This window comes from Pseudophryne corroboree, chromosome 3 (assembly GCF_028390025.1).
Source record: "Pseudophryne corroboree isolate aPseCor3 chromosome 3, aPseCor3.hap2, whole genome shotgun sequence".
NCBI lineage: Eukaryota > Metazoa > Chordata > Amphibia > Anura > Myobatrachidae > Pseudophryne > Pseudophryne corroboree.
In genome coordinates this window covers 13813874-13835255 of record NC_086446.1, presented here as the reverse complement: position 1 = coordinate 13835255, position 21382 = coordinate 13813874, and the positions used below count along the sequence as shown (strand labels likewise).

At 43.2% G+C, this 21382-nt stretch overlaps 1 protein-coding gene across 1 annotated transcript; it reads right to left on the bottom strand.

The window, feature by feature from the left end:
• Nucleotides 1–6201: 6201 nt before the first annotated feature.
• On the bottom strand, nucleotides 6202–7608 carry LOC135056948 (paraneoplastic antigen Ma2 homolog). The gene has a single exon (XM_063962728.1). It carries the CDS (start codon nucleotides 7606–7608, stop codon nucleotides 6202–6204), a length of 1407 nt encoding a protein of 468 aa, XP_063818798.1.
• Between the last annotated feature and the right edge of the window lie 13774 nt (nucleotides 7609–21382).

Below are 21382 nucleotides of genomic sequence, written 5' to 3'. Positions count from 1 at the left end.
CACGACACTATATTCCAACAGATAGTTAGTCAACAGAAGACGCTGGTATAATAGGATCTCAGCAGTGCCTCCACAATGTAACCCTTATTCACTAGTGGCGTGCCTCCACCCAAGCAGATGTACCCAGGCTTGCTTGGGAAAGCCTTCCTTTATTAGGATATTAGGTTAGCTGGTGATAATAACTCAGGTCACAATAACACTATTAAATGTTGAAAGATAGGGACATTAATTTTCCTCACCTTTTGTTTTCTTTTGTCTTCAGCAGATTTCTTAATTTATTGTAATCTTCTCTTCTCTTACAGATTTCGCAATTACACCCAATCAAATAAATAGGTAAGTAAGTTTATTGGTACTAAATTGCTAAAACATTCACGGCTATATTATATATTATCATAGAAACCTATATTCCCAAATATTACACTCTTTTAAACATATGTCACACCATATATGCATGCAGCACAAAAAAAAAATATATATATATCCCACAGAATATAAGTCTGTGGACCCGGGATTTATATAATTTTCATTATTACTATCTGCGCAGATTTAACCTATATAATATCCACTCTATAAGGTGTCAGTATCTGGATGACCTCCAGAAAGGAAAAAGGGGGTTCCGTATGGGGAATTACTCTCCAGTAAGGTAATTGGTTCAGTTGCAGAGGGGATATACGATGGGCAATCTTCTTCCCTCTCTGTGTATAATTTCTGGTGACTTGGTCAATAAAGTCCCACTACCCTTGTGAATCCACCGATGGTAATTTCCTCATTAAGATAGTTAATATCATCCCTGGGTAAAAGCTTCACCTTAGGGTAATCTGTGCACATATGCTCCCCTGGTTGGGTTTTAATTTTTTTTTTCAGTTAATATTCTTAGGGCTCTCCCCCGACTCCTCCTTTACTTTCAATAAAAGTTTATACTGAGGGGCAGGCTATCCTCCAGTTGATATAATGGTATTCAGGTAAAGCAGTGATGCGCAGCAAGAAAAAGGTTAGGGTTCAAAGCCAGGGGATTAGTGAGAGTAAAAATTAAGCCAGGAAATGCAGAGATAGTTGACAGGAATCCAGGGGCAAGCAGGTAATAGGAGTTAGTTCGAGTGCACACAATAAATTCTCATAGGCTAATGTCTTTTGCACCACAAGCAGATAGAAATTGGATGAGGAAAGAAGAAATACAGCTCCTCTTATTGCCTGCTACACTGAGGTAATTAGCTTCCACAGTTCCAATATCTATTACGTTATAGCAAAAGTGATAGGGTTTGTGGTGAATAGATGAAGCACCTCACAGGATGACCTTGCTTAATGCTACAGTCTATACAGTGACGGGGGGCTGACCCATATGACCGTACTCTACTGTGAATAAGATAGGTGGTTTTGGTCATATAGGGTATACAGTATATATATATATATGGGCTGTATACTAATGCCAACTGCTTCCCCGCTTGTAATTAGGAGTCCCAGCCTAATTCTGCTCTAAGTCTCTCTCTCACCTCACGATTGCAATTTTACCCTCCTGGTACTTAACAGCTCCCTGCAGCTCGTCCCTGCATCTATTAGTAGTACCTGACCTCAGATGGCAGTGTTGTGTGCAGGCGGCAGCCCAGTACGGTGGGACGGTTCTCCGGCAGTAGGAACCAGTGATGTCTCCCTTTCAGCTGCGGTATTCTGTCAGGGGTGTGTAGCGCCGGCTCCTTTCTCCTCAGCGGAGGCTGTCGGCAGCTGTCATAAGAGGAAAGATTTTTTTTTTTTCTCTCAGCCACCATTCCGTCTCCTTAGTGGCAGCTGGCAGGACCCTTCAGCGGTATCCCTTCCATCTCTCCCCGCAACGGCTCCGTCTCATTCCCGGCAGCTGGCAGGACCCTTCAGCGGTAGCCCTGCTTTCACCACCAGACATCCGTCGTTCCTCTCGCGCTCTCTCCTCAGGTGCTTCTCTCCCCCCTGCCGAGCGGCTTGTCCTCCCCCCTGCTGAGCGGCTCGTGCCGCCGCCTCCCCAGGTGTCCGTTCCCTTCATCCCCCAGCGGCGCGAGGGCTTCCAGCAAAATCTCTTAAGTACCCTCGTGCCACTCAATTCAACACAACACCTTCTATAATTTACTATAATACAGTATATGTATTCTATACAGTTTATTAACATAGGGTTACATTCTCCCCCTGGTGATTGGCACTTATGAAAGGAGTGAAAATCACCATATAATTAATAACCATGCTGATGCAGCTATTATTTATACACACTATAACCAAAATATGGCCATGACCTTATCAAACTAGGATGTATTAACAAAGGAACTTCAGTGGGAGTGCCTAACTGTTCATAAGTTAAAATTCTTGGGGGTTTCCGAACTCTTTGTGGTCTGGGTGACATATGTAGTCCCTCTGACACTACATCTATTCCCCCTGGGGGGTCGGGTAACAATTCAGAGTTGTCTCTTACTTCCAAACTTTCATTGGTAACTTCCCCGGTAAGGTTTTTATCAATAGATTCGAAGTATTGATAATTCAGCTCTGGAGCACTCTCTTCCTGTAAACAGTCTTTGTCTTGATAAAAACATCCTGATGCATATTCATCAGTAGAGTCACTATTTTCAGATTGCATTTGAATCCCAGTACCCTTGTCGATGTTCATCCCGGTGGAACCACCCCTCTGATTCATAGGACTGTTACATTCAATATCTTCCCCCCACCGTATATCTTGGCAAATGGGGAGCAAATGCTGCCGATGATATGTTACATGGGGCCCTTGTCCATTTTCAGGGGCCAGTTGATACACAGGGAGATCGGCAAGTTGGTTTACAATAATATAGGGTTGGGATCTCCACCGATTTGCCATTTTCTGTCTTCGTGGGGCCCCTAACATTCGGATTAGCACTTTATCTCCAGGGAACAGTCTATTTTCTTTTACATGACTATCATATCTGTTTTTATTCCTTTCCCCAATATGTTCAGCTGAAGACTGAGCCATATGATAAGCCTCTCTTAACTGCTGTTGTAAGCGATTTACATATTGATGATGTGATGATACCTTAGGCGAATTTATTTGCGTTCCCAAACATACATCGATGGGTAGTATAGCCTCTCGACCGAACATAAGGAAATAGGGAGTATACCCAGTAGAATCATTTTGAGTACAATTGTAGGCATGAACCAACGAAGAGACACACTGTTTCCATCGCCTTTTCATCTTATCATTTAATGTTCCCAACATATTTAAGAGTGTACGATTGAACCGTTCAGGTTGGGGGTCGCCTTGAGGGTGATATGGAGTTGTTCTCGATTTCTTTATCCCACAACATCTACATAATTCCTGAATGAGATCACTTTCGAAACATCGACCTTGATCAGAGTGTATCCGAGCAGGCAACCCATAATGTTGGAAAAATCTCTCCCAAAGGGTTTTGGCGACAGTAACGGCCCTCTGATTAGGAGTCGCATAGGCTTGCGCATAGCGCGTGAAATGATCTGTGATTACCAGTATGTTCCCTTCCTGTCCTCCTGGCCCTTCCAGTGAAAGAAAGTCAATACAAATTAAATCCATGGGCCCGGAGCTGTGAATATTTACTAGAGGGGCAACCTTCATAGGTAAAGTCTTTCGAAGAATACACTTCCCACAGGTCCTACAGTACTGGTCGATATCCCTACTCATAAAGGGCCAAAAGAATCTTTCAGATATCAAACCGAGAGTCTTCTCATATCCAAGATGACCATGCCTGTCATGCAGCTCCATCATCACCAAAGACTGATATTTATAGGGTAGTACTATCTGCCATTTATCCCGACCATCTCTCCTTTGGCTGTGTCGGTAGATTATACCTTCCCTGATGCACAATCTTTTTGATTGTTGAAGAAGTACTCGAGATTTTGGGGACACGGTCCTATAATTTATAGAATTTTGAGGGTTTTCCAAACATTGAATGATAGGTAGGATATCAGGGTCGGCCCTCTGATCCTGCTCCATTTGCTGGGTAGTAATAGTTTCCAATCCATCCATTTGGGACCTTGTTACCCTCTGGTACTGGGGTGGTATGGCCTTATCGGAGGCCCCAATCATCCGGATAGTGGCCACATGTAGATATCCAGTACTACTGACCTGATGGCATAGTCCTTGGATGCCTGCAGCTGGTACTTCGATCCACTCATTGCTGTCAGTTTTTTCTGTTGAATGGGGCATTCTGGACAACGCATCTGCATCCTGGTTGGTGATTCCGGGTCTATATTTGATGGTAAATTTGTAGTTATTTAACGCTGCCAGCCACCTATGACCAGTTGCATCTAATTTTGCTGTGGACTGAATATATGTCAAAGGGTTATTGTCAGTCTGCACTAAAAATTCCACTCCATATAGATAGTCGTGAAACTTCTCCGTGACTGCCCATTTGAGAGCTAGAAACTCTAATTTATGTACCGGATAATTTTTTTCACTATGAGATAGTCCACGACTTACATATGCAATAGGTCTTAGGTGATTATCATCAAGTTGATATAGTACTCCCCCAAGTCCCTCAAAGGAGGCATCAATGTGGACCTCATAAGGGAGTTTTGGATTTGCATATGCCAGCACTGGAGATTTTGTTAGACTCTCTTTTAGTTGACGAAAAGCATCTTCACATTTTTCATCCCATCTTACTCCAAAGGACTCTTTAGGCTTTAAATACTTTGTCTCATAGTTAATAGAAGAACCTGTCATTTTCCTCGTTGGTGGATAGCCTCAGGTCAGATCCGTTAAAGGACGGGCACTCTTAGAATATTGTGGCACAAATTTTCTGTAATAGCCGCAAAATCCCAGAAATGATCTCAGATCTCGGAGATTATCAGGTCTGGGCCAGTTCTTTACAGTTTCCACCTTAGCTGGATCAGTAGCCACTCCTTGCCTACTGACTATGTGACCAAGATACTTTACTGATGACCGACAAAGTTGGCATTTTTCAAGAGATAGCTTTAATCCCCTGGTAATTAATCGATCCACTACTTTGAGTAGGCGCTGGTTGTGTTCATCCAGGGTTCTTCCAAACACTATGATGTCATCCAGGTATACGAGTACTTCCCGGTAACACATATCCCCTATTGTTTTTTCCATGGTCCTCTGGAATGTAGCAGGAGCACCAGTTATCCCCTGAGGCATCTTGAGAAATTCAAAGAATCCTATGGGGCAAATGAAAGCAGTTTTAGATCTATCATTAGCGCTCATCGGTATCTGATAATAACCACTCCTCAGATCTAATACAGAGAACCACCGACTACCTTGAAGACAATCAAGTGCTTCATCAACTTTCGGGACAGTATATTGGTCTGGCACGGTGCGATTGTTAAGGGTGCAATAGTCAATGCATAATCTAATTTCACCGTTCTTTTTCCGAGCGACCACTATGGGAGAAGCGTATTGGCTCTCAGAGTCAGCTATCACATTATTTTCAAGCAGTCCCCTGAGATGCTTCCTCACGTCCTCGAAGTCAGCTGGTGCCAAACGTCTAGATCTTTCTCTGAAAGGGGTCTCATTGTTTAATTTAATGTGATGTTCAACCCCGGTAGCAGTGCCTAAATCCCATTCACTTCTGGAGAATGCCGACTCTCTAAGTAGTAATTGTTCTATAAGAATTTGTTTATTATCATCGTCAATATCACTTCCCGTAAAACAAGCTTCTAGCTCCAACTTTGAAAAAGGGCGTACTCCCTCCTTGAATACGATGTCATCCTTTTCTCCAGTCGCCATCTTTCCATCCACCCGATGACTCCTTAATTGGGGGTGGGTACCTACCGACTCTGGCTTCACACCTTCCAATATTTCCTTCTCTTGCTTCTCACACCATTGTATAAGGTTCTGAAACATATTTGTATTGGTGCCCACAATTACGGGCAACTTCCCATTGTCCCCAGGGGAATCCGGACATACCAAGGCTACTAAGGGAACAGTTTGGTTAGTAGAACTCAATCCGGGATCAAACGTGATCTGGGTAACCACATACCCCAGATATGGGTAACGTTGTTCACTCAATCCCCATATAGTCAGTCCACTAAGGGGTTGAATGGGAACATCAGACAGATGGTGGTTGTACCAAGATTCGAATATTATGGACACTTGTGATCCACTGTCCATTAATATAGTACAATCATGACCATTGATCATAGCCTTAGTTATAGGTGCATGTCCCAATAAACTCTCGGGAACAGAGTAAGACCATTGTGCACTCCCCATAGCTCTAACTTGTATTATTGGGGAGTCTGTGAGGGGTCCACAGCACTCCCGTTGGAGTTTCCCCCTTCGCATGACCTTCTTCTCTCATTGTTGTTACTTCCCCTCCTCTCAGACCCCCTTAGGGGGCATTCAAACGACCGATGTCCAAACTGCCCACAACTATAGCACTCGTAGGCATTTCTAAAGTCACTTCTTCTATCTCCTCTTCCTACACCCAACAGCCTATTGGGGGCTCGTTGTTGGCTAATCTGCAGAGCTATAAGCTGGTCGATTTTCTTGTTCTGTTCTTCTATCATTCTCAATAATCTGTCATCCACAGGAGGGGGATCAGCAGTAGGTAATACAACTTTCACCTTTTTTATAGACTTTTCCCGATTTTCCATTTGGACTTCCTCCAATTTGACATCTCTGACTAATTCATTCAAGGTGGGGGGTCGAGCTGGAGTCATAGTACAACGAAGTTTCTGAGCTATCGGACTGTTGGTAAGAGCCCCTTTCAATATTTGTCTTAATCGCCTCTCATCCACAACGTCTGATGTAAGTCCTCCTTTGTCCACAATCTTATATATTAACCGGTCCACTCTATATATAAATTGGGTTAACGTCTCTCCGTAATTTTGATAAGTGCCGTTCAGCCTGGCTAACATATCTCCAACATCTTCCAAGGTTCCAAAGGAGAAATCTAAAGCCTCAATATATTCCCGTAAAGTGGCAATGGGGTTGCTCCTCCTGGTTGCTTGTATCACCCTCATAGCAGGCCCATGCAGACTCTCCACTACTCTCTGCTTTCTTATATGCTCAGGGCATTGCCATTCCTCAGAATGTTGGATGGCAGCCTCCCTCCACATATCGTATGTTTCTTCTCCTGCAGGTACAGGAGTAATTCCCGAGAATATCCTCAATCTACGATATCCTCCTTCAAAGTGCCATCTTTCCAAATGGCTAACCACTTTGTCGACTACAGCTTCCACCTGGGGTTCTGAGCTGCTGGTACGTTGTCTAGATGCAGCATTGGTTTCATCACGAATCATATAGGATCCAGCAGAATTAACCCCAGTGATAGGTTCTCCTGCTCCTTGATCATCTCCTTGGGTAGCCTCTTCCTCTTCTGACCTTTGTCCTTCAGGCCAGATTATTTGAATTTTCCTCCCAGATCCTCGTTCCAATATGATCATACCAGGAAATAAAGTCCTGTCCAATACATCCTTACCACTGAGGAGCATAGCCGACACTTCTCCATTCTGCTCCTTCCGTTTATCCACTATACAGGGATAACTTAGTCCATATACTTGCTCCATAAATTTCAATACCTCTTCTTCCTTGACGGTGGAAAGATTCCCAACCAAACTCAGACTATAGTTAACATGCACTCCCTTCTCTTGGCACCAACGACTGATATCTTCCTCCATAACCTTCTCCATCACGACACTATATTCCAACAGATAGTTAGTCAACAGAAGACGCTGGTATAATAGGATCTCAGCAGTGCCTCCACAATGTAACCCTTATTCACTAGTGGCGTGCCTCCACCCAAGCAGATGTACCCAGGCTTGCTTGGGAAAGCCTTCCTTTATTAGGATATTAGGTTAGCTGGTGATAATAACTCAGGTCACAATAACACTATTAAATGTTGAAAGATAGGGACATTAATTTTCCTCACCTTTTGTTTTCTTTTGTCTTCAGCAGATTTCTTAATTTATTGTAATCTTCTCTTCTCTTACAGATTTCGCAATTACACCCAATCAAATAAATAGGTAAGTAAGTTTATTGGTACTAAATTGCTAAAACATTCACGGCTATATTATATATTATCATAGAAACCTATATTCCCAAATATTACACTCTTTTAAACATATGTCACACCATATATGCATGCAGCACAAAAAAAAAATATATATATATCCCACAGAATATAAGTCTGTGGACCCGGGGTTTTATATAATTTTCATTATTACTATCTGCGCAGATTTAACCTATATAATATCCACTCTATAAGGTGTCAGTATCTGGATGACCTCCAGAAAGGAAAAAGGGGGTTCCGTATGGGGAATTACTCTCCAGTAAGGTAATTGGTTCAGTTGCAGAGGGGATATACGATGGGCAATCTTCTTCCCTCTCTGTGTATAATTTCTGGTGACTTGGTCAATAAAGTCCCACTACCCTTGTGAATCCACCGATGGTAATTTCCTCATTAAGATAGTTAATATCATCCCTGGGTAAAAGCTTCACCTTAGGGTAATCTGTGCACATATGCTCCCCTGGTTGGGTTTTAATTTTTTTTTTCAGTTAATATTCTTAGGGCTCTCCCCCGACTCCTCCTTTACTTTCAATAAAAGTTTATACTGAGGGGCAGGCTATCCTCCAGTTGATATAATGGTATTCAGGTAAAGCAGTGATGCGCAGCAAGAAAAAGGTTAGGGTTCAAAGCCAGGGGATTAGTGAGAGTAAAAATTAAGCCAGGAAATGCAGAGATAGTTGACAGGAATCCAGGGGCAAGCAGGTAATAGGAGTTAGTTCGAGTGCACACAATAAATTCTCATAGGCTAATGTCTTTTGCACCACAAGCAGATAGAAATTGGATGAGGAAAGAAGAAATACAGCTCCTCTTATTGCCTGCTACACTGAGGTAATTAGCTTCCACAGTTCCAATATCTATTACGTTATAGCAAAAGTGATAGGGTTTGTGGTGAATAGATGAAGCACCTCACAGGATGACCTTGCTTAATGCTACAGTCTATACAGTGACGGGGGGCTGACCCATATGACCGTACTCTACTGTGAATAAGATAGGTGGTTTTGGTCATATAGGGTATACAGTATATATATATATATGGGCTGTATACTAATGCCAACTGCTTCCCCGCTTGTAATTAGGAGTCCCAGCCTAATTCTGCTCTAAGTCTCTCTCTCACCTCACGATTGCAATTTTACCCTCCTGGTACTTAACAGCTCCCTGCGGCTCGTCCCTGCATCTATTAGTAGTACCTGACCTCAGACGGCAGTGTTGTGTGCAGGCGGCAGCCCAGTACGGTGGGACGGTTCTCCGGCAGTAGGAACCAGTGATGTCTCCCTTTCAGCTGTGGTATTCTGTCAGGGGTGTGTAGCGCCGGCTCCTTTCTCCTCAGCGGAGGCTGTCGGCAGCTGTCATAAGAGGAAAGATTATTATTTTTTTTCTCTCAGCCACCATTCCGTCTCCTTAGTGGCAGCTGGCAGGACCCTTCAGCGGTATCCCTTCTATCTCTCCCCGCAACGGCTCCGTCTCATTCCCGGCAGCTGGCAGGACCCTTCAGCGGTAGCCCTGCTTTCACCACCAGACATCCGTCGTTCCTCTCGCGCTCTCTCCTCAGGTGCTTCTCTCCCCCCTGCCAAGCGGCTTGTCCTCCCCCCTGCTGAGCGGCTCGTGCCGCCGCCTCCCCAGGTGTCCGTTCCCTTCATCCCCCAGCGGCGCGAGGGCTTCCAGCAAAATCTCTTAAGTACCCTCGTGCCACTCAATTCAACACAACACCTTCTATAATTTACTATAATACAGTATATATATTCTATACAGTTTATTAACATAGGGTTACATAACATACAAACATGACACATACTGACTATAGTCCTGGGGTCTCCTCACCCAATATATAACACAAATGTGGCACATAATGACTATAGTCCTGGGGTCTCCTCACCCATGATATAAAACACAAACATGGCACATAATGGCTATAGTCCTGTGGTCTCCTCACCCATGGTATAACACAAATTTGGCACTGATAGGGATAAGCTTAGCTACTATGTTTAATTATAATAATGCAATTGCTTTTTATATAAGAAAGAGAATTAAATGAGCTAGCCTTGAACATATAATCTGTATTTGAACTATGCAAAGTACTGTAAACTGCACACACCCTGGTTACATAAGGGAAGCATCTGGTAGTTCTCAGGAAGTTGAGACAAACAGATAAGCAAAAGTAGGGCAAGGGGTGGTAAAGTTATATGATAATTATGTTAAACATTTACTTGAAAATCACCTATTAAAAGAACTTATGTTTACCCTGTAACCCCTCCTTTGGGGAGGATCTGTGGGCGGCAACTATGGCTGAATTTTGAAATGTATGCGTATAAATATACAAGCTGACCAAAGTAAAGCATAATACTTTTGAGAGACATAACCAGTGTGTGGTGTCTTATTCATTATTTTCTCCCAATGCATTGGTAAAGCTATCCAGAGGTGACCTGATAATTGAAGGACATTTTTAAGTGATTAGACTGTGCTATCTGCATATAATGACTATAGTCCTGGGGTCTTCTCACCCATATTGTAACAGAGAAACGTGGCACATAATGACTATAGTCCTGGGGTCTCCTCACCCGTGATATAACACACAAATGTGACACATAATGACTATAGTCCTGGGGTCTCCTCACCCATGATATAACACACAAATGTGGCACATAATGACTGTAGTCCTGGGGTCTCCTCACCCATGATATAACACACAAATGTGGCACATAATGACTATAGTCCTGGGGTCTCATCACCCATGATATAACACACAAATGTGGCACATAATGACTATAGTCCTGGGGTCTCCTCACCCATGATATAACACACAAACATGGCACATAATGACTATAGTCCTGGGGTCTCCTCACCCATGATATAACACACAAATGTGATACATAATGACTATAGTCCTGGGGTCTCCTCACCCATGATATAACACACAAATGTGATACATAATGACTATAGTCCTGGGGTCTCCTCACCCATGATATAACACACAAATGTGATACATAATGAATAAAGTCCTGGAGTCTCCTAACCCATGATATAACACACATATGTGACACATCATGACTATAGTCCTATGGTCTACTCACCCATGATATTACATACAAATGTGGCACATAATGACTATAGTCCTGGGGTCTCCTCACCCATGATATAACACACATATGTGATACATAATGACTATAGTCCTGGGGTCTCCTCACCCATGATATAACACACAAATGTGATACATAATGAATAAAGTCCTGGAGTCTCCTAACCCATGATATAACACACATATGTGACACATCATGACTATAGTCCTATGGTCTACTCACCCATGATATTACATACAAATGTGGCACATAATGACTATAGTCCTGGGGTCTCCTCACCCATGATATAACACACAAACATGGCACATAATGACTATAGTCCTGGGGTCTCCTCACCCATGATATAACACACAAATGTGATACATAATGACTATAGTCCTGGGGTCTCCTCACCCATGATATAACACACAAATGTGATACATAATGACTATAGTCCTGGGGTCTCCTCACCCATGATATAACACACAAATGTGATACATAATGAATAAAGTCCTGGAGACTCCTAACCCATGATATAACACACATATGTGACACATCATGACTATAGTCCTATGGTCTACTCACCCATGATATTACATACAAATGTGGCACATAATGACTATAGTCCTGGGGTCTCCTCACCCATGATATAACACACATATGTGATACATAATGACTATAGTCCTGGGGTCTCCTCACCCATGATATAACACACAAATGTGATACATAATGAATAAAGTCCTGGAGTCTCCTAACCCATGATATAACACACATATGTGACACATCATGACTATAGTCCTATGGTCTACTCACCCATGATATTACATACAAATGTGGCACATAATGACTATAGTCCTGGGGTCTCCTCACCCATGATATAACACACAAACATGGCACATAATGACTATAGTCCTGGGGTCTCCTCACCCATGATATAACACACAAATGTGATACATAATGACTATAGTCCTGGGGTCTCCTCACCCATGATATAACACACAAATGTGATACATAATGACTATAGTCCTGGGGTCTCCTCACCCATGATATAACACACAAATGTGATACATAATGAATAAAGTCCTGGAGTCTCCTAACCCATGATATAACACACATATGTGACACATCATGACTATAGTCCTATGGTCTACTCACCCATGATATTACATACAAATGTGGCACATAATGACTATAGTCCTGGGGTCTCCTCACCCATGATATAACACACATATGTGATACATAATGACTATAGTCCTGGGGTCTCCTCACCCATGATATCACACACAAATGTGATACATAATGAATAAAGTCCTGGAGTCTCCTAACCCTTGATATAACACACATATGTGACACATCATGACTATAGTCCTATGGTCTACTCACCCATGGTATTACATACAAATGTGGCACATAATGACTATAGTCCTGGGGTCTCCTCACCCATGATATAACACACAAATGTGGCACATAATGACTATAGTCCTGGGGTCTCCTCACCCATGATATAACACACAAACATGGCACATAATGACTATAGTCCTGGGGTCTCCTCACCCATGATATAACACACAAATGTGATACATAATGACTATAGTCCTGGGGTCTCCTCACCCATGATATAACACACAAATGTGATACATAATGACTATAGTCCTGGGGTCTCCTCACCCATGATATAACACACAAATGTGATACATAATGAATAAAGTCCTGGAGTCTCCTAACCCATGATATAACACACATATGTGACACATCATGACTATAGTCCTATGGTCTACTCACCCATGATATTACATACAAATGTGGCACATTATGACTATAGTCCTGGGGTCTCCTCACCCATGATATAACACACATATGTGATACATAATGACTATAGTCCTGGGGTCTCCTCACCCATGATATAACACACAAATGTGATACATAATGAATAAAGTCCTGGAGTCTCCTAACCCTTGATATAACACACATATGTGACACATCATGACTATAGTCCTATGGTCTACTCACCCATGATATTACATACAAATGTGGCACATAATGACTATAGTCCTGGGGTCTCCTCACCCATGATATAACACACAAATGTGGCACATAATGACTATAGTCCTGGGGTCTCCTCACCCATGATATAACACACAAACATGGCACATAATGACTATAGTCCTGGGGTCTCCTCACCCATGGTATAACATAAACATGGCACATAATGACTATAGTCCTGGGGTCTCCTCACCCATGATATAACACACAAATGTGATACATAATGAATAAAGTCCTGGAGTCTCCTAACCCATGATATAACACACATATGTGACACATCATGACTATAGTCCTAAGGTCTACGCACCCATGATATAACATACAAATGTGGCACATAATGACTATAGTCCTGGGGTCTCCTCACCCATGGTATAACACACAAACATGGCACATAATGACTATAGTCCTGGGGTCTCCTCACCCATGATATAACACAAATGTGGCACATAATGACTATAGTCCTGGGGTCTCCTCACCCATGATATAACACACAAATGTGACACATAATGACTGTAGTCCTGGGGTCTCCTCACCCATGATATAACACACAAATGTGACACATAATGACTATAGTCCTGGGGTCTCCTCACCCATGATATAACACAAATGTGACACATAATGACTATAGTCCTGGGGTCTCCTCACCCATGATATAACACAAATGTGACACATAATGACTATAGTCCTGGGGTCTCCTCACCCATGATATAACATACAAACATGGCACATAATGACTATAGTCCTGGGGTCTCCTCACCAATGATATAACACATAAATGTGGCACATAATGAATATAGTCCTGGGGTCTCCTCACCCATGATATAAAGCACATATGTGATACATAATGACTATAGTCCTGGGGTCTCCTCACCCATGATATAACACACATATGTGATACATAATGACTATAGTCCTGGGGCTCCTCACCCATGATATAACACACAAATGTGATACATAATGAATAAAGTCCTGGAGTCTCCTAACCCTTGATATAACACACATATGTGACACATCATGACTATAGTCCTATGGTCTACTCACCCATGATATTACATACAAATGTGGCACATAATGACTATAGTCCTGGGGTCTCCTCATCCATGATATAACACACAAATGTGGCACATAATGACTATAGTCCTGGGGTCTCCTCACCCATGATATAACACACAAACATGGCACATAATGACTATAGTCCTGGGGTCTCCTCACCCATGGTATAACATAAACATGGCACATAATGACTATAGTCCTGGGGTCTCCTCACCCATGATATAACACACAAATGTGATACATAATGAATAAAGTCCTGGAGTCTCCTAACCCATGATATAACACACATATGTGACACATCATGACTATAGTCCTAAGGTCTACGCACCCATGATATAACATACAAATGTGGCACATAATGACTATAGTCCTGGCATCTCATCACCCATGATATAACACACAAATGTGGCACATAATGACTATTGTCCTGGGGTCTCCTCACCCATGATATAACAATCAACATAGCACATAATGACTATAGTCCTGGGGTCTCCTCACCGATGATATAACACACAAACATGGCACATAATGACTATAGTCCTGGGGTCTCCTCACCCATGATATACTGTAACACAAAAATGTGACACATAATGACTATATTCCTGGGGTCTCCTCACCCATGATATAACACACAAATGTGACACATAATGACTATAGTCCTGGGGTCTCCTCACCCATGATATAACACACAAATGTGGCACATAATGACTATAGTCCTGGGGTCTCCTCACCCGTGATATAACACACAAATGTGACACATAATGACTATAGTCCTGGCATCTCATCACCCATGATATTTCACACAAATGTGGCACATAATGACTATAGTCCTGGGGTCTCCTCACCCATGATATAACACACAAATGTGATACATAATGACTATAGTCCTGGGGTCTCCTCACCCATGGTATAACACACAAATGTGATACATAATGACTATAGTCCTGGGGTCTCCTCACCCATGATATAACACACAAATGTGATACATAATGAATAAAGTCCTGGAGTCTCCTAACCCATGATATAACACACATATGTGACACATCATGACTATAGTCCTATGGTCTACTCACCCATGATATTACATACAAATGTGGCACATAATGACTATAGTCCTGGGGTCTCCTCACCCATGATATAACACACAAATGTGATACATAATGACTATAGTCCTGGTGTCTCCTCACCCATGATATAACACACATATGTGATACATAATGACTATAGTCCTGGGGTCTCCTCACCCATGATATAACACACAAATGTGATACATAATGAATAAAGTCCTGGAGTCTCCTAACCCTTGATATAACACACATATGTGACACATCATGACTATAGTCCTATGGTCTACTCACCCATGATATTACATACAAATGTGGCACATAATGACTATAGTCCTGGGGTCTCCTCACCCATGATATAACACACAAACATGGCACATAATGACTATAGTCCTGGGGTCTCCTCACCCATGGTATAACATAAACATGGCACATAATGACTATAGTCCTGGGGTCTCCTCACCCATGATATAACACACAAATGTGATACATAATGAATAAAGTCCTGGAGTCTCCTAACCCATGATATAACACACATATGTGACACATCATGACTATAGTCCTAAGGTCTACGCACCCATGATATAACATACAAATGTGGCACATAATGACTATAGTCCTGGGGTCTCCTCACCCATGGTATAACACACAAACATGGCACATAATGACTATAGTCCTGGGGTCTCCTCACCCATGATATAACACAAATGTGACACATAATGACTATAGTCCTGGGATCTCCTCACCCATGATATAACACACAAATGTGGCACATAATGACTATAGTCCTGGGGTCTCCTCACCCATGATATAACACACAAATGTGACACATAATGACTGTAGTCCTGGGGTCTCCTCACCCATGATATAACACACAAATGTGACACATAATGACTATAGTCCTGGGGTCTCCTCACCCATGATATAACACAAATGTGACACATAATGACTATAGTCCTGGGGTCTCCTCACCCATGATATAACACAAATGTGACACATAATGACTATAGTCCTGGGGTCTCCTCACCCATGATATAACATACAAACATGGCACATAATGACTATAGTCCTGGGGTCTCCTCACCAATGATATAACACATAAATGTGGCACATAATGAATATAGTCCTGGGGTCTCCTCACCCATGATATAACACACAAATGTGACACATAATGACTATAGTCCTGGGGTCTCCTCACCCATGGTATAATACACAAATAAATGTGCCACATAATGGGGGAGATTCAAATATTTGAAAAGTCAGTTGGGAGTCTGGTTTTTCCTATCTAATAAAGAGGAAAAAAACGAAACCCGACGACTTTTCAAACATTTGAATCTCCCCCAATGACTATAGTCCTTGGGTCTCCTCACCCATGATATAATACATAAATGTGGCACATAATGTGTATAGGTCTGGGGTCTCCTCACCCATGATATAAAACACACACATGGCACATAATGACTATAGTCCTGAGGTCTCATAACCCTTGATATAACACATTTTTGGCACATAATGACTATTGTCCTGGGGTCTCCTCACCCATGATATAACAATCAACATAGCACATAATGACTATAGTCCTGGGGTCTCCTCACCGATGATATAACACACAAACATGGCACATAATGACTATAGTCCTGGGGTCTCCTCACCCATGATATACTGTAACACAAAAATGTGACACATAATGACTATATTCCTGGGGTCTCCTCACCCATGATATAACACACAAATATGGCACATAATGACTATAGTCCTGGGGTCTCCTCACCCATGATATAATGTAACACACAAATGTGACACATAATGACTATATTCCTGGGGTCTCCTCACCCATGATAAACTGTAACACACAAATGTGTCACATAATGACTATAGTCTTGGGGTCTCCTTATCCATGATATAACACACATATGTGGCACATAATGACTATTGTCCTGGGGTCTCCTCACCCATGATATACTGTAACACACAAATGTGTCACATAATAACTATAGTCCTGGGGTCTCAGGACCCATGATATAAAACACATATGTGGCACATAATGACTATAGTTCTGGTGTCTCCTCACCCATGATATAATAAACAAACATTTCACATAATGACTATAGTCCTGGGGTCTCCTCACCCATGATATAACATACAAACATGACACATAATGACTATAGTCCTGGGTTCTCCTCACCCATGATATAACGCACAAACGTGGCACATAATATCTATAATCTTGGGGTCTCCTCATCCATGATATAACACACAAACATGGCTCATAATGACGATAGTCCTGGGGTCTCATCACCCATGATATAACACACATATGTGGCACATTATGACTATAGTCCTGGGTTGTCCTCTCCCATGATATAACACACTTATGTGGCACATAATGACTATAGTCCTGGGGTTTCCTCACCCATGATATATCACACAAATGTAACATAGTAACTAAGGTTGAAAAAAGACAATTATCCATCGAGTTCAACCTATTTGTGGTCTCCTATACAGTCTTATTATAGGACTAGTTATATTTATGTTAGGACTAGTTATATTAACTATAATGCGTGCCTACGCACCATAGCCCTGAATATTTTTATCCAATAGGAATTTATCTAACCCATTCTAAAAGGTGTTGACTGATTCCGCCATTACTACTCTCTCAGGCAGGGAATTCCAAACACATATTGTCCTTACTGTGAAAAAACCTTTTCGCCTCAATGTGCAGAAACTCCTCTCCTCTAACCTAAGCGAGTGACCACGTGTCCTCTGTGCTGGTCTTATAGAAAACTGGTCCCTCCCAAGCTCTGTGTATTGACCCCTTATATATTTGTAGATGTTGATCATGTCCCCTCTAAGTCTCCTCTTTTCCAATGTAAACATGCCTAGCCATGCAAGCCTTTCCTCGTATTCCAGCGTCTCCATGCCCTTGATTAGTTTGGTCACCCGCGTCTGAACCTTTTCTAGCTCCAGGATATCCTTTTTGTAATATGGTGCCCAAAATTGCACACAGTGGTGGTCATTCCGAGTTGTTCGCTCGCAAGCTGCTTTTATCAGCTTTGCACACGCTAAGCCGCCGCCTAATTGGAGTGAATCTTAGCATCTTAAAATTGCGAACGAAACATTCGCAATATTGCGAAAAGACATCTCTGTGCAGTTTCTGATTAGCTCCACACTTACTCGGCATCTGCGATCAGTTTAGTGCTTGTCGTTCCTGGTTTGACGTCATAAACACACCCAGCGTTCGCCCAGACACTCCTCCGTTTCTCCAGCCACTCCCGCGTTTTTCCCAGAAACGGTAGCGTTTTCTCCCACACGCCCATAAAACGGCCTGTTTCCGCCCAGAAACACCCACTTCCTGTCAATCACACTACGATCGCCTGAACGAAGAAAAAGCCGTGAGTAAAATACCAAAGTTCTTAGCAAATTTACTTGGCGCAGTCGCAGTGCGAACATTGCGCATGCGCACTAAGCGGAAAACCGCTGCGATGCGATGAAATTTACCGAGCGAACAACTCAGAATGACCACCAGTATTCAAGATGTGGCCTCACTAGTGATTTATATAATGGGAGTACAATACTCTCGTCCCTTGCATCAATTCCCCGTTTTATGCATGCTAATATCTTATTAGCCTTCTTTGCTGCAATCCTACTTTGGGTACTGCTGCTTAATTTGTTATCTATGTGAACCCCTAGGTCTTTTCCAGTACAGAATCCCCTAATATTACCCCATTTAGGGGTATATGCAATTGCAGTCGAATTCCGGCGTGAATTCGACCGTTTTTGGATTCAACACAATTCAACAGGCGAATCCCTCCTGCCGGGACCCGAATTCGACATATTCAATAAAAAATGGATTCAACAGTCCCGCTGCCGAAAAACGGACCAATTGACGAATAGTGGGCGGCCTGGATTTGGCTTCATGGACACCACAAAAGTGTTGTTAAAAAGCTGGAAAAAAAACGGGCCTACTGGTACCTGTAGTTCTACTACAAAAAAAATACCCCGCAAAAAAATAAAATAAAAAAATGACATACCCGGTCCACGACTGGCGGGACCCCCCGTGACTGCTGTCAAAGAGGGTCCCTTCAGCCAATCAGGGAGCGCCACATCGTGGCACTCTCCTGATTGGCAGTGCGCGCCTGAACTGTCAGTTAGGCGGCGCACTCGAGATACAATGTAGCGGATAGGCTCGCCATTGTATCCAATGGTGGGAACTTTGCGGTCTGTGGTAGACCGCAAAGTTAAGTGGGGGCAACCACAAAAGTGACCCCACTTAACCTTGCGGTCTACCGCAGACCGCAAAGTTCCCACCATTGGATACAATGGAGCGCCTATCCGCTACATTGTATCTACAGTGCAGTGCGCAGCCTGACTGACAGCTCAGGAGCGCACAGCCAATCAGAAGAGTGCCACAACGTGGCACTCCCTGATTGGCTGAAGGGACCCTCTTTGACAGCAGTCACGGGGGGGTCCCGCCAGTCGGTGAAAGGGGTCCCATGTGTAAACGTGGGACCCCTTACAGTCCGTGGATCGGGTTTTTTGGGGTTTTTATTTTGCAAAGTACGTGGATTACAAACAGAAGAAGAGGACCGACACTGGATTTTTGTGAGTATAATTTTATGTACAGGTACCCCGTGGATTCTACTGGTGAAGAGGGCCGATGCTTCGTGTCAACATAGGTAAGTATGTATGTATGTAGGTGTGCATGTATGTAATAAAGTTTTACTGTCACGGTGTCTGTGTTGTGTTTTTCTTGGGTATTTGTTTGTAGTAGAACTACAGGTAACAGCGGGCCCGTTTCCCCCCCGCATGCTGGTACTTGTGGTTCTCCAAGTACCAGCTTGTGGGGGAGGATTGCTGGGACTTGTAGTTCTTCTACAAAAAACAATATTCTTTATTTTCTCTAACGTCCTAGTGGATGCTGGGGACTCCGTCAGGACCATGGGGAATAGCGGCTCCGCAGGAGACAGGGCACAAAAGCAAGCTTTTAGGATCACATGGTGTGTACTGGCTCCTCCCCCTATGACCCTCCTCCAAGCCTCAGTTAGGTTTTTGTGCCCGTCCGAGAAGGGTGCAATCTAGGTGGCTCTCTTAAAGAGTTGCTTAGAAAAAGTTTTTAGGTTCTTTATTTTCAGTGAGTCCTGCTGGCAACAGGCTCACTGCATCGAGGGACTTAGGGGAGAGAATTTCAACTCACCTGCGTGCAGGATGGATTGGATTCTTAGGCTACTGGACACCATTACCTTCAGAGGGAGTCGGAACACAGGTCTCGCCCTGGGGTTCGTCCCGGAGCCGCGCCGCCGACCCCCTTGCAGATGCTGAAGATTGAAGAGGTCCGGAACCAGGCGGCAGAAGACTTTTCAGTCTTCCTCAGGTAGCGCACAGCACTGCAGCTGTGCGCCATTGTCTGTCAGCACACTTCCCACAGCGATCACGGAGGGTGCAGGGCGCGGGGGGGGGCGCCCTGGCAGCAATGTAGAATACCTGTATGGCGAAAAATACATCACATATAGCCCTTGAGGCTATATGGATGTATTTAACCCCTGCCAGACTTCACAATCTCCGGAGAAGAAGCCCGCCGAAAAGGGGGCGGGGCCTATTCTCCTCAGCACACAGCGCAATTTTCCCTCACAGAAAGGCTGAGGGGAAGGCTCCCAGGCTCTCCCCTGCACTGCACTACAGAAACAGGGTTAAAACAGAGAGGGGGGGCACTGATTTGGCGATATACATATATATTAAATGCTATATGGGAGGAACACTTATATAAGGGTTGTCCCTGTATAATTATAGCATTTTGGTGTGTGCTGGCAAACTCTCCCTCTGTCTCCCCAAAGGGCTAGTGGGTCCTGTCCTCTATCAGAGCATTCCCTATGTGTGTGCTGTATGTCGGTACGTGTGTGTCGACATGTATGAGGAAAATGTTGGTGAGGAGGCGGAGCAAATTGCCTGTAATGGTGATGTCACTCTCTAGGGAGTCGACACCGGAATGGATGGCTTACTTATGGAATTACGTGATAATGTCAACACGCTGCAAGTGGGTTGACGACATGAGACGGCCGGCGAACAAATTAGTACCGGTCCAGGCGTCTCAGACACCGTCAGGGGCTTGTAAAAACGCCCATTTACCTCAGTCGGTCGACATAGACCCAGACACGGACACTGATTTCAGTGTCGACGGTGAAGAAAC